The sequence below is a fragment of the Coptis chinensis genome, chromosome 3 (assembly GCF_015680905.1).
Source record: "Coptis chinensis isolate HL-2020 chromosome 3, ASM1568090v1, whole genome shotgun sequence".
NCBI lineage: Eukaryota > Viridiplantae > Streptophyta > Magnoliopsida > Ranunculales > Ranunculaceae > Coptis > Coptis chinensis.
The window spans coordinates 74,955,124-74,969,918 of NC_141458.1; the positions used below are offsets into that span (position 1 = coordinate 74,955,124).

A 14,795-nucleotide genomic window follows, 5' to 3' on the forward strand; every position below is an offset into this window, starting at 1 on the left:
GTTGATAAAATGAATTTGGTTCATCTTTAGAAACATATAAGAAAAACTGTCTTCCTGTCGAACAGAAAATAGTTATTGATGAAGAGAACAGGGAGTATGTATTTTAGCCCTTAGAAGTTGATAGTTATATATGTTGCATCCACAGCTTTTAAATTTATTCATTGGTCTTCGTTTTCTAGTTAGGTGGTGAAGGAATGATTTTTGTCTAATTCATTGCATAGTCACTAGAAATTAGTGCTTTAGAATGAGCAAGGCCAACCCCAAGAAGGTCCTCTCTAAAGAACCGATCGAATTGGACTTGCAACTAGGGAGGAATGCTTGATTCTCTTGAATATAAACTCTGCGAATGTTACAAGAGTATACGTCAAGAAGGAAATAGTGGTATAACATACATGGACAAAAATTGGAGAAAAGTTGGATATATATTGGAAACCTTAGCGTTATAACTCTTAATAAGGTGTATGGCTGTATGCGTACTAGTAATTTTTTGCTCCCAGTGTTTAATTAGTTCTTTAAGTTGGTATCTGGATATGTGAGTTAAAATTGTGGTGCTGCATCGTGATGACAAAAAGGCGATTTACAGGCGAACAAGAGAGAGCGCTTTCTCCAGATGCTTTGCCTTTATACCAATGTACTCACCACAACTCATGGAACGATATTTAGGAGCTTGATGGTCAATGAGCCTGGAAGAGGGTGAGATCTGTGCGCTGATTGGTGGAGCATAGAAGAAAGCAGTAGATATTCGATGGTGAGTATTGTTTACAATAGCGCGATGGAGGACAGATGGGAACCGGGCATTGGATAAAATATGAAGGAGATCACCGACATTGACGGTAAGTGCACCAGTTTGAGGAGGCAAGGTCAACCAACCAACCTCATCTCGGAAAATTTGAAGACCACTTGTGCTGCTTTGGCATAAAATAGTGAAGAGAGAAGTATCAGTATGTGGTACCATACCCATGGCTCTATCAGGTTCTGGACAGGCTGGGTACGAATTCAACTGCAGAGTAGTCTGTGCACCATTTACCTCATCACCAAGTGGGTTCGCCCAGTTTACATCTTCTCTGGCAATGCCCAATGCCCCAACCATCACACTCAAAAGACGCTCGGCAAGCTTCTTCATCTCCTTCTGGTATTCTTCTAGTACGTTGCTTCAAGGAAAAACAATTAAGTTAGGCATCATTCAGACTAGGAAGAAAAACTTGCATGGCTATTGAACTAGTACTGACACTAGCTAACATTTTTTTTTTTAAGTCACCACGACTTGATCCCATGACCAAACTAGCTAATAGTCAACCACACTACCAACAGATCAATGGGCTAACTAAATGAATATGGATGAGCATACTATTTGTATGCGGGTCACCACTTACCAGAAGTGTGAATAGTCATTAGGCCAAAGGCGATGTGCATGTTCTTTTGGAGACCCTCTAATAGTAAAGCCTTCATGCCACATGATTTTGGAGAAGAATGGTGAGATTCGAGGAAGACCATAACCAGTTATTCCATCGGGTGAACGGAGAACCTTAAGTTTTTGTTGACTAGGGAGAGAGAAGAGGCGCCGGGACTCAGATTCAACTTCTTCTAGAAGGCAATTAGAGATGCCATGGTTTGTGATATTGAATACACCCCATGTTTCACATGCTTGTCCCACAAGCTTCACAACATTAGTATCATTAAGATCGATAACAGGTACCATTTCTACGCCAGATGAGTAGCTACCCAGCTGAGGCCATGCATGTGAATCTGGGACTTCTCTCACCAAGCTGAAGTCGAGAGGAGCAATATGGTGGAGGTTGACAGGGGGATAGATTTCTGTAACTGATGAAATCATATATGTTAAGTTGCAAAAATATCAAGTGAGAAGAAAAAAAAAAGGACTGATTGGCGGAACACATAGTTATATAGAAATTGGCTATTGGTAATTAATTTAAAACACATGCAAATACACATACACAGAAATAATAAAGAAGGGGAGCAGATACAAGAGAAAACACAAGGTAAGATGAGAGTGGTGGTGATGAAGATTTTGATAATGTGGGTGAGGGTGGCTGTTGGAGGGAGTGGTGTCTTGCAGTGGGCGTTTGAGTTATTAGTGCTGAAAGAACAAGACAAGAGAAGGAACAATAAGCTCCCATGAGTTGAGGGCTAGCTCTTATTATATTGCTTTTTCTTCACATGCATTGTCCTTAAATAACAACATATCTCATACGATTTAAGTGATTCTTCGTTTTGGTATGTAGTTGTTAAGACTACTGGTAACTGTTAGTAGGTGTACAATGTACTCTCTCAGGAGTCTCGATCAGATCTGAGATCTCTCACATAATTTGACAGCAAATTTAGTTCATTGTTCTGGAATATATACATACACACACAACCTGTTAACACAGAATGGATAAGCAACATTTACACCTAGGATATTTATAGAAGATACATGAGAATATCACGTACGAAGAAATCAAAGATTCATGGCCGGAGATCGATACCTTTAGAATTTGGTGCACCGACTGTGTACCATCACATTACTTATATTGTCATTCCCCTCAAATGCATATTTTCTCTATACAATCTGATGCTAGTCAGAGTAGACAATTTACTTCAAATGCACATCGTTTAACTACAACCTTTTATCCCTGAGTAATCTTGCTAATCGCATATTTGCCTATGATAAGAAGTTCTTTTTTGCTATGCACATTAAAGTATCTCAAACTATGGACAAAAATATTACCAATTACAGAACAATGGAACAGACTCATAAAGAGCATCGCAAAAGATAAAATGACGTCTTCATAATCTCAATGGTATCCAGGGAGAAGAAATCAATAAAATGGAAGAAGGAGAATGTTTTTGGAAGAGAATAAAATGGTAAATAGAAATATATATGGAGAATATGAGAAAAACTTCGGTCCTTACTCCTTAGGATCGGAATCTCTAGTAAGCGGCTTCCATCCACAAGTTTGTCCTATGTTTACTCTACTAAAAATAGCCTGACTTAACCATATCATGCCATTGTTACTTAAGTACTTATAGTATATTACTAAGAAAATCAAGTAAATAGAATATACTATCATTCCTACTATCTGTTACCAAATTTTCGTTGTCACAATTGAATCTGGTAAAAAAACGTTTGAAATTGGAATTAGATATGGCTGTAAAATAGACCAAAATTTCTGAGTTTAATATGTATTACCAATAATTACCTGGATATTTTACAAATTTTCATATCTTATTACCTAGATTAATTGTATACACTTGAGCAGAAAAATGAGTTTGACAACAATGTAAGATTACCTTCTCCCTTTTCCATTTCATAAAGAATTTGGAAACTGGATGCTTATGTTTTCATGAAAAGAAAATGAATAAGAGAAATTGTTGTCTTGCCTGTGTCACTAAGAAATTCAGCTTTTGGGTACAAATTTATAATCTCTAGTAAGCCAGGGTAGCTCTGCACTGAATGTAGGAAAACTTGTGGTGGGAAGCCGTTACTGGAAAAATATGGTCCTAGAGATGAAGATGTTCTAGAAAAATAGTGCATTTCAGCCTGCTTAACCTTTTTTAGGCGCTAAAAAACTGCAGTTTGTTATTACAAATTGGACCATATAGGTCCATTAGTCCATAAATTCAATTTTTTTAATTCAACGTAAGTGAGAATTGGACTAAGATTATTCCATGACAATTGACATAGCCTGAGACGTTATAATGTTTATATCTTTTTTGTTTTTTTTCCGAAACTGCCATTTTATTTATTCATTTACCGAAAGGTATGAAAAGAACAAGTAGCAGGCTAGCAGCAGAGTCATTAAACAAAAACAAGATTTGCTGGGGATTAGGGCTGGCTCTCTCCCCGAAACTTACTTAGGAGTGCCCTTGATCACTGGTAGAGTTACTAGAGCTACGTTAGCGCCTCTGGTGGATAAGATCAGATCGAAAGTTTCAAGTTGGGCTGGCAAGCTTCTATCTCTTCAACGCAGAGTGTTACTTGCTCAACATGTACTTAACAGCATGCCAGTACACAACATGGCCATTTACAAATGGCCAATGTCCGTGATAAGGGAGTGTGAAAGCATCATAAGAAATTTTGTTTGGTCTGCCAACCCTTCTAATAGAAAGTTGGTCACTACTTCATAGAAAAACACATGCAGGCCGAAAGAGGAAGGGGGTATAGACATAAGAAGACTCAAAGATGTCAATCTTTCTATGCTAATGAAGATGAGATGGTCTATCTAAAAGAAAAAACAATGACTGATCAAATTCACGCAAGGAAAATACAAGAATAGATCGGGATCATGGAACAAGAATAAACGCTCGACGGTTTGGAATGGCATAAGGTGGGCAATAGAAGAAATGAGACCACATACTAGCTGGGTGATTGACAATGGCAAGAGCATCAATATTTGGAAGGACAATTGGCTTGGGACTAAGGCTGATGCGGAATAAACGAGATTTAAAAGAAAAGATGCGGAGATTTTCACAAGGGAGGATTGATTTAAGGAGGAAGAAGAATGAATCGAAAAATTGTAAAGTTGAGAGAGAAAAGTATAATAGTTTTTGGAGATTTGATAGTTTGATAATTGATAATTGATAATTGAATTAATGCACTCAACTACAATGGCATATTAATATAGATAAGTCATACTTAATTAACAAGGAAACTAGAATTCTAAATCTAACCTAGACTTCTAAAACTAATTAAACTTTAAATAGAAAATATTGAATATTCCAAATTCCTAATAAATAATAATTCTAATTTGAAAATAATAATCTTAGCACAAACAAAAGGAATTATGGTAAGAAAGAGGGGCTAGTAATCCTACGTCATTCTTCCTTTCTTTTGAAAAACTCGACCTCGAGTTGATGATAAGAAAAAAATAATAATATTGTTTTGTCAAAAACAGACAAAACAATATTTTTCACAATCTTTCCAACGCTTCTTTCGACTTCTTGGGTGAAATTTTCGTAGTCTAAAACATGTCCAAAAGAAGCTTCAAACGAACATTCAACGAATTTCTTTCGACGACACTTCCTATGATATTTCTTGCGTTTCTTCGAAAAACATGTAACCATTGGGGAAGATAACAATGCAAACGGATCTTCATAAGTTGGAAAGATAAAAGTTGGTGTGCACTCCCCTTCAATAAAAAAACTCTATCTTTTAAAAAAAAAACCGTTGTGACCAGTCACCCGGTCTTCACCCGCCACCCAACACCGACCCGAAAATAGACCCGCCCCGCCCCGCCACCGTTTCTACGGTCGAGCTATGGGTGTAGGTTCTATGCTCAAACCCGACTCATTGAGCCACCCGACCCGCACTGTGCTAAAAGTCTTTGACCCAACCTCATTGACCCGTACCGTTTCAAGACTCTAACTCCAATAGTTTTGTATTTTGTTTATATTTTCTCTTAACTTTCTTAACTTTTGTAGGAATTTGGAAGATATAAACATAAACTTATGAGTTAAGCATCAATTTCAAATGTTCAAATTTGAACATTGGGAAAATATCAAGAGTTCAAATTCAACTTTCAAATTTTAGAGAAGATGAACCATTCATCATTGTATTAATTTCGAATTATTTTAGTTTATATATATATATATATATATATATATATATATATATATCCTCCCATCTTCATTTTATCATGCTATGAAAGATAATCAAATTACAAAAATTACAAACAGTAAATCACGATAAAGAAGTTTCAAATTTTCAGATTGGGTTCAAATTCTAGTTTTTCATTTTATTTAGGGTTTTATAGATCTGCACCCCTATTTTGAAACGAAATTGTAAGTGCCTTCTAGCTTAGTTGGTAAAACCTTTGGGTGATGATACCAGAGGTCTAGGGGGTTCGAACCCAGCTACACACAATTGACTTACTGATCTCTTTAAAAACAAACTTGCCCACACATTTTTGTCAATCAAAACAAATTTTGAAACGAAATTAGACTTGCCCCCCCCCCCCCCCCCAAACTCACACACCATGAAATGTCTCTGTTATCTCGTGGTGAAATGTCCTAACTACCCTTTCTTAATTATCTTAGAATGGGGGTGTTTCTCTTGTTCCAGGTTTGTATTAGGGGGGTAAGTCTAAATAAAATAGTAATGTTGGGGGTGTTTCTTTAATTATAGGTTTATATTGGGGGTGCAAGTCTAAATAAAAAGTTAGTAAGTAGTGTAATTCAGGTATAGTTATTCTAGTTGTATTTATAGTCTTGCCTGACTGAAAACCAACTAGAACTTTGAGTTAGAACTATGAGTTATGAATGACAAACTCGATGTACTTTTGTCATTAATGGTCTAGAGTTATGGAGTTAGGTTTTAGGTAAAAATGAATGTTTTTTACACAAATGTATAACTATAATATTTTTTACACAAAAAAGGGTAGTTAGGACATTTCACAACGAGATAACAGAGACATTTCACGGTGTGTGAGTTTGGGGGGGGGGGTCTCATTTCCCTAAATTTGGGGAGTCTAATTTGGTTTCAAAATAGGGGTGCAAATCTATAAAACCTTTTTATTTTTTTTTCTATTGATTGATTCCATTTTTCTTCTCTATATTGTCAATTGGAAAGATATTACTTGCAGAATTATGAAGTTTGTTTTTTTTTGGGTGTGAAATTGGGTTAAAATGACAATTTCCACCTGACCCGGATGACCCGCCCAAAACCCTCCCCGTAAGTTGACCCAATAGGCTGGGTGATGGTACTAAGACATGACACTTCAACCGATCCTATCGGGGACCACTGTATTTGTATCCCCTAGACCTGCCCCGACCCAACCCATCACTGTTTGACCTGTGGTTGACCCAACCCGCCCCGTATTACACCCCTAGTTGGACGTGTAATTAGGGTTTCCAAATTGGAAATTAATTGGGTTTGAGAAGAAATCTTTTGTCGTAGATTTAGTCCCTATTTGGCAGCATGAATAGCCCAACCTATTCATGGGTTAGGGTGCACTACTGTCCCGATTTTTCTGTTTGGTTCTATTATTTTGGTCCCAATTTTGTGGACCGTGTATGCTACTAGTTGGTTGGCCCAACTACAAAAGTGTGTATAATGGTATCCATGTGGAAGCATTATAATGGATTTCGATCTATAGGTTGAGTTACCAAAAAAAAAAAAAAAAAAGGACATGGCTTCGACTTGTTCATTCACCAAAAAAGAGAGGCTTTATTCTTTAATGAGTTTCAAACTTCTCTCCACTACCAAGTAAACTCTCACTCCAAGACCTCCACTCCATTTCTACTTCTCACAGTCAAAGACAAGTCAAAACCAAAATTGACCCCCCCCCCCCCAATTTATCTACTCTCCTCTTCTAAGCTATTGGAATCAAACAAAATCATTTTGTGTTAAAATAATATTGGGTTTTTGGTGTTAATGGGTTTGAAGAAGAATCAAGTTTTGTGAAAGAAAGTTTGATAAGAGATGGGAATTTGGATATGTTGTTTACTTTGTGATTGTTGATTGTGCCAAATCGATCAACTTGAAACATGGGCACAAATTTTGGATCTGTGATAAGTTTCCTTCAAACCTTTGGTTTTTATTTTCCCTTGTTTATGATGATATTGTACGATAGCATGAGAAGATAAATAGATGACAACGAAAGTGAGACCAAACAGCCTTCCATACTGTTTGTGTGATGTTTATGCATCTAATGTATTGGTTTACATAAGCCATGTTAGCTACTACAAATTCTTCTTGTGCCAAACAAAGCCTTAGGGCGACAATCTCATGGCTTGTGGAGATGATATATATGGTTTGTATTAGTTGTGGTGGAGGTTATGGAAGTGGCTTTAGTATTTGTGAAAGTGGTAGTGTTAGGGTTTGTAATGGCGCTAAGGTTGGGTTTTGCAAAAACGCTAGAGTTAGGGAATACTTCTTTGAACATAATCATGAGTCGTCTCCATAGCTTCAAGCTTTGAATCAATGTTCAATTCTAACTTAAACTTGTTGATAGCATACGTCGTCGATAGTGTATGCTAGTTCTTTCTTCGTAACATATTAGCCATTGAGAGAGAAATTTTTGGTGGTTTGCGGAAGTGGTGGTGGTGGATCGCTTTCTAGATCATAATCTAAAAAGTGGGTCTCTTGATACCAATTGATGTGGAATAAACGAGATTTAATTAGAAGAAAAGATGCAGAGATCTTCAAAATGGAGGATTGATTTAAGGATGAAGAAAATTGAATCGAAGAATTGTAGAAGTTGAGGGAGAAAAGTATAATAGGTTTTGGGAGATTTGATAATTGATAATTGAATGAATGAACTAAACTACAATGGCCTCTTTATATAGATAAGTCATACTCATTTAACAAGAAAACTAGACTTCTAAATCTAATTTAACTTTAAATAGAAAATACTAAATATTCTAAATTCATAATAAATAATAATTCTAATTTGAAAATAATAATCTTAGCACAAGCAAAAGGAATTTTGATAAGAAAGATGAGCTAGTAATCCTACATCAAAGGCTATTAAGGATCTGCTTCCTATTGACCAAAGCTTCTGGCATGGATGCAATGCCACTCTAAGTGATTGCATTACTCATGGAGTCACAGTCAATGGAACTTCCCAACCCCTCTTATCACTATTCTCAATATGTTAGGAGTTGAAATAGAACAACTAAAGCAACCAAATGAAGACAATGAAGATGAAATGTTTTGGGAACACACTCCAAGTGGTGACATCACTACTGCATCAACACATGGAGCGGTAAGAGATGAAGGAGAAAAGCCATATATTTTGGGCAAATTTCCTTTGGAATTCTAAATTTCAACCTAGAAAGCAACAATTGGATGGAAAATCTTCAAGGGGAGCATGTACACTTATGACAAGTTGCAAGCCATGAATTTCATACTAGCCTCAAGGTGCATTAGTTGCGTGAAACATTGAAACTTAAACACACTTACTCTATGAGTGTGAGTTCGCAAAGAAATGTTGGAGGTATGTCTCAAACACCTCTCAATTACATCAGTCGCCAACTAATCACCTTGAAGTTGTTGATGCTTGTAAGAACCATAGCCCCTTAGCATACAAAAAAAACTAAGAATTACTCCAATTCAGTTGATGCACCGATGCTCCAACAACATAACCTGCTGCCAAAACACAGGATAGCTCCAAAAGTTCTTGAATGTTATTGGCTACTTCCTCCGCTTGGTGTGCTAAAAATTAATACAGATGATCCTCAACAGGAAACCCAGGACTTGCAGGTCGGGGGGTGGTCCTTAGGCATTGATAAGCACCCAAAACTGTAATATAAAACCCCATAGAGACATAACATTTTGGTTAATTATGTGTTTAATAATCATGAATTAATTATACTTTTATGCTTTTATAGGTTTTCGTTATTAACGTAAAAATGATGATAAAGCCAGTATTTAAGCACGGAATAGTGTGTCTATGTAAAACATTCCGATGTAGCCCATGCGAAGCTCCATGAAGCCTAACCAAAGCCCAGGACTCAAACAGGACAGTTCTAGATCAGAATATGATCAACATGCTGGAAAACATTAAACTTCTGAAGCCCATATCTTCTGAACCTAGACTACAACTCTGGCAAGTGAACCATCAGAACGATCAGTGCAACAAGCTCTATCTCATGCCAGATTTTGCAGAAATTGACTCTCGGACCCCGCCACTGGACAGAGCACGTAGGCCCACTATGCAGACCCACAAAATTTGGTGACCAAGCTCACACGTCATCATCATGTATGCCCACGTGAATGCAAACTCTCAAAATCAAATTCTCAAGTCAAAACTCATTATTGCACTTAAGACTTTTGTGCACACAAAAGTCGTGATTAGGTAGGAAGACAAATTATTGATTAGAAAAAAAATCAAAAGTGCATTTAATAATGTGGTGAAGAAAATCAAATGGTAGAATTAAATTAGGTGGTTGATTCACATGGGTATGTAGGAAGAAAATTAAGCAATCTCTTGCATTAAAAGGGAGCTTTCATTGGCAAGACACAACTTTGGACTCCTTAGTTAGTTTTAGTTTTTATTTTGCTCCGGATTTAGCAACTTTACATTTTCTAGTTATAAGTTGTAATTAAACCTTGTACTAGTTTTCACAAGCATTCTAATAAAAGTACTTCCTTGTAAAATTAAGATTCTCCTTGTTATTCACTTTTAGTTCTATCAATTTAATTCTCTGTAATTCATAGATTCTAAGGATCATGAGCTAAAATCCTCCCTGGTGTTAACGCTCATGTGAAGATCAAACTCCGGTTGAGGATACCTGAATCATTGCTTAGGACTTAGGTTGTATTTAGCATCCTGTCACAAAATTAAATGACAGTGATCGTCCAAAATTGGAGCCTGGAGCTCTAGATAAGGTCACGCGTGCAACCCTTTGGTGCATTCAAGTTCTGAAATTTGAGCGGCTGGTATAGAATAGAACCAGGGATTGATAAGGTATTTCAAAGATAAAATATCGATTCAATCTCTCATGCTAACAATGGGCTTACATTTAGGTTTGTTTTGTTAGGGATCAACGTCTCAACTTGTTTTGGGTTTGTCTATGAACCCAAAGCAAGTTAGTGACAGCATGATTTAGGCTTCTTAATTATGGAAATAGTTTAACATGAGTTGAATTAACTCTCCACCTTTCTTTCTCTCTATTTCATTCGTATTAAGAAAATCAGTTTTTGAAAGTTGTCATAACTTGAATTCCAAGTAACACCATAGAGTTGTTCGAATAATCACCAAGAAAATTCTTCTCACAAGTTCCCTAGTTTAGCGATTCCAGTGAAGAAACTCAAAAGTTCTAGACTTTAGGAGTGGGACGAAATCCTTGCTCGAAGTATATTCCAACATGCACGTGAGTAAGGTATTTGATTGAGTCGCGTTTGAGCGTGTATATGATCTAAATATCGTATACACGAAAAGCCTTAACATGCATCAAAATGTTGTTTGTGGTGTTGGCATTAGAGGAATGGGAATAGCAACTTGTCATATAGCTGAATATAAAGCAATACTCGAAGGAGTTGAAAAAATAGTTCAATTAGGGTGGATACACATTTGAGTGGAGTTTCATTCTCAGGTGGCAGTCCATGCTTTTCAAACAAACAATTTACACTGGCGAATTAGAAAAGCCAGGATTATAATCTATTATAATAAAACAAAATGGATAGACAAAGAGTGATGGAGATTTTATAGGGATTTGCGATAGATGTTGGCAGGTCTGTGGATGGGATCACTTCTATTCCATTAATTACTCCATCAATTAATTTGTACTATTAATCCTCCATTAAATATCATTAAACAAACATTGGATTCTCTTTTGAGTGTGTGGTGGATGCATGAAATTTATTTTTTATGTGTTGTTAAATGTGTGTTATCTTTCAAGTGCTGTGTTTCAAATCCATTTATGTTAGATTAACTTTCAACATTTTGTATAAAGCATCAATTAAGGTTAATTTCTTTTTGGGTAAATAATTAAGATGGTAAATAATTAAGATTATAAGTTGGGCTTGAGACATGGGTTGTGGGCAGCAGTTTTAATTGAATAATGAATTTGCTGACATTCCCTTAAGTTTGACGTGGGCTTAGGGCCTAAACAGCTAATCTCCATCAATAACCCAGCTTATTACGTGGGAATTAGTTTTGTGAAGAAATTAATGAGACTCTTTCCTTTTTTTCGTCTCTTTCCTGAATAACCCACGCCATGCACTACAACAAAAGGGGTCTTTTGCAGCGCACCCTTTTGCAAAGCCAAAAAATTGTTGTTAAAGGTCACCTATTGCAACGCCATATGGGGCTGCTAAAGGTTTGTCGTGTTATTAGCTTAACTATACATAAATTTATCTATTGTGACACCTCTTGCGTGGCAAATAGTTATAATTTTTTTTTTCAAAAAACAAAAAATGCAATTTTTATAGAGGGCTTTATCATTTACCACGCCATTGTTGCTGTTAAAGTTAACTCAATCATTTGTGACGCCACTTTCGATGTAAAAACCTTTTGTAAATGTCCATGTTTTATTGGATGTAGTATGTGTTGCAGCTAGAGAAGCGTTGCTATTGGGCTTTTTATGGGCGGGAGTTAATTTCTTCTAAAGGTTTTTTTATGGGCGGGCCTATTTTTATTGTTGGCGCTCCAACAAAAAACCAAAAAATAAAAAAGTAAAATCCAAAATCCAAAACCCTAAATTGGGTTTATTTTTCTCATCTTTTTCTCTTGCTGCCGCCCACCATATTGAAAACCCAGTCAACAGAGACAGTAAAAGAGCCTTTTGAATTTTGTTGGTGTTCATAGTACGTTGTACTCTCTGTCAATAATAGGCTGTGAAGAAGATGGAGATGCCAAAGAAGAAAGAAGTACTACTATTCTACTGTGTTGAGTCTGAAGAGCTTGCTCGTAAAGTTGCAACATTATCTGACTCTATTTAGCTTCAGTCTATAAACTGGAGGAGCTTTGATGATGGTTTTCCAAACCTTTTTATCAACAATGCACAAGATATTCGAGGCCGTCATGTTGCATTTTTGGCTTTCTTCAGTTCACCATGTGTCATATTTGAACAATTGTCTGTCATATTTGCCCTCCCAAGGCTGTTTGTTGCATCTTTTACATTGGTCTTGCCATTCTTTCCAACTGGTTCTTTTGAGCGCATGGAAGAGGAAGGGGATGTAGCAACTGCATTTACCATGGCACGAATATTGTCAAATATACCCATATCACGGGGTGGTCCAACTAGTTTAGTCATCTATGATATACATGCTCTGCAGGAAAGATTTTATTTCGGGGATCATGTGCTACCATGTTTCGAGACTGGGATCCCTTTGTTGAAACAACGTCTCCACCAGCTTCCCGATGCTGACAATATTAGCATTGCATTTCCAGATGATGGTGCATGGAAAAGATTTTACAAGCAGTTGTAGCATTTTCCAATGGTCGTGTGCACGAAGGTTCGTGAAGGTGATAAGAGATTTGTTCGCCTCAAAGAGGGGAGTGCTGCTGGACGCCATGTTGTTATCGTTGATGATTTGGTTCAGTCAGGAGGGACCCTTATTGAGTGTCAGAAAGTGTTGGCTGCTCATGGTGCTACTAAGGTTAGCGCTTATGTCACCCATGGTGTGTTTCCCAAGCAATCGTGGGAGCGATTTTTGCACAAAAACGAAGAGGAATCCGAGAAGGCATTTGCAAATTTTTGGATCACAGATTCCTGTCCCCATACAGCCACAACCATAGCAAACAGGGCCCCATTTGAAATTATAAGCCTTGCAGGATCAATTGCAGATGCACTTCAAATCTGAGGCAATCAGCCGCAAGGGGAGGGGTTTAATTTGGATTAAGGTGTTCTGATGAGACGACGAATGCTTCAGGCATAAGCTTATCACCACCAGTCTTCTATGAAGAGAAAAAAAATATGGAGTTAGAAGTTTTTGTCAGGATTTAGAGTTTCAAAATAATCCGAAGTTTTTGTCAGGATACATTGTTTTAACATAATCCTACATCACTACATATATATTCCATTGTATGGATATTGTTTACTTAAAGAAGCAACTTTGTTATCTGCCCTACAATTTACAATTTGCTTCCCTTGGCATAATATGTAATACTTGGTTCTTGGCTGCAGAGTAGCTATCACCTTCTTAGTCTCCCAGGCTAGGTGTCGGTACGCATCTTCCATGATATGATTCGTGGAGAAATACAATGGTGAATCAGTGTTCTGCGTGGAAAAAATAATAGGTTGTGAAGGTGGGCTCGTTATCCGTAGCGCGTCATGAGCACCAGGCAAAAGGCGGGGCGGTTGAGCATAAGGACGGAAAGAAAACCCAAAAGAAAACCATCGAATAAAGATTCAATTGCATATATTTCTTAAGCCCTACACTTTCACTTCAATTGACTAAGTGCCAATCAACCGCCAAGCTTCGAAGTTTTTGGTTGCTACTCTTTTTTTTGGGGTAATTGGTTTTAGTTTTGGATTCTTTTTGGTTAATTTTTCTGGTTGGTTCTTTTAATTTATTTTACAGGTGTAGAATCTGAAATTACTACTAGAGAATAAAAGTCGGAAACATTCATTCTTCAGGTTGGTTCTTCTTTCTTTTAATATTCCTTTACATTTTTGCTTAGCATTTGTAGCATGTGGTGGTGTTGTTTTTTGGGTCTCTGGGGATGTTGAGTCCGTGTTTTTCTGTCTGTCCTGCTTTCTGGTGATGGTGTGATGTTTGTCCTTTGCCTTTGTGTAAAACTATAAAACTCAATGCAAAACATATGATTGTGGGGAAAAATAAAATGGTACTTGGGTCAACAATGGAAGGACAACATTCACAACATGGTGACGACTTCATATTTGACTTTTGAGAATTCTTGAAAGTGTATCTGTAAAATTTGTGTATTACTTGGGTTGGGATTTGATGCAAAAGCATGTAATTGTTGCTTGGCTTAGATACTGATTAGAATTCTTGAGGTCTTGGGATTTGTTTTATCATTTTGTTTTTTTCTATCTGCACCTGCTGAGTAAATTATGTTGATACTCACCTTATGATTATGACTGTTGGTTGTTCATCTAGTTACGGACATTTTTTATTTGCAATGGCTTGTCAGTTCTCTTCAAAGAAGGTCCAGCAGCATACAAAGCCTACTATTTAAGGTAAGTTTAATTACATGAAAGTTCTAATAGGACGAATTTGGTAGAACAAGATTGGGAGATGTATGATTCCAATAATAAATGAGACAAATTCTCAGTCTAATATGAGAGCCTTGTCATGAAGTGACTAATAATTCTTATTTTGTGATTTTTTTTTCTTAGTCCTAACTCTTGTGGTATGTGCCCAATAGAAGTATTTGTTTGTCAAA

The 14,795-nt window shown here is 36.8% G+C and overlaps 1 protein-coding gene and 1 pseudogene across 3 annotated transcripts; one reads left to right on the forward strand and one right to left on the reverse strand.

The window, feature by feature from the left end:
* Positions 1-307: 307 nt before the first annotated feature.
* LOC147510790 (gibberellin 3-beta-dioxygenase 1-like) lies at positions 308-4,501 on the reverse strand. 3 transcript variants are annotated; one of them, XM_086602629.1, is made up of 3 exons: positions 2,487-4,500; positions 1,374-1,821; positions 308-1,151 (listed from the first exon to the last, which is right to left on the reverse strand). In XM_086602629.1, the coding sequence occupies exons 2-3, from the start codon at positions 1,697-1,699 to the stop codon at positions 578-580; spliced, it is 900 nt and encodes a 299-aa protein (XP_086458755.1). In that variant the 5' UTR covers positions 1,700-1,821; positions 2,487-4,500; the 3' UTR covers positions 308-577. The 3 variants fall into 3 exon arrangements, with proteins under 3 accessions (XP_086458755.1, XP_086458754.1, XP_086458752.1); XM_086602628.1 differs by having other exon boundaries at positions 1,956-4,500; XM_086602626.1 differs by having other exon boundaries at positions 1,374-4,501.
* A 7,782-nt stretch (positions 4,502-12,283) lies between these two features.
* LOC147510791 (ribose-phosphate pyrophosphokinase 4 pseudogene) lies at positions 12,284-13,436 on the forward strand (annotated as a pseudogene).
* The last annotated feature ends 1,359 nt before the right edge of the window (positions 13,437-14,795 follow it).

Excerpts from the sequence above, each read along its gene's own strand:
- LOC147510790 (XM_086602626.1), bottom strand. The coding sequence starts at position 1,834 with ATGATTTCATCAGTTACAGAAATCTATCCCCCTGTCAACCTCCACCAT. Across the intron at positions 1,152-1,373 it reads AATGACTATTCACACTTCTG|CAACGTACTAGAAGAATACC; the intron begins GTAAGTGGTGAC and ends TTTTCCTTGAAG.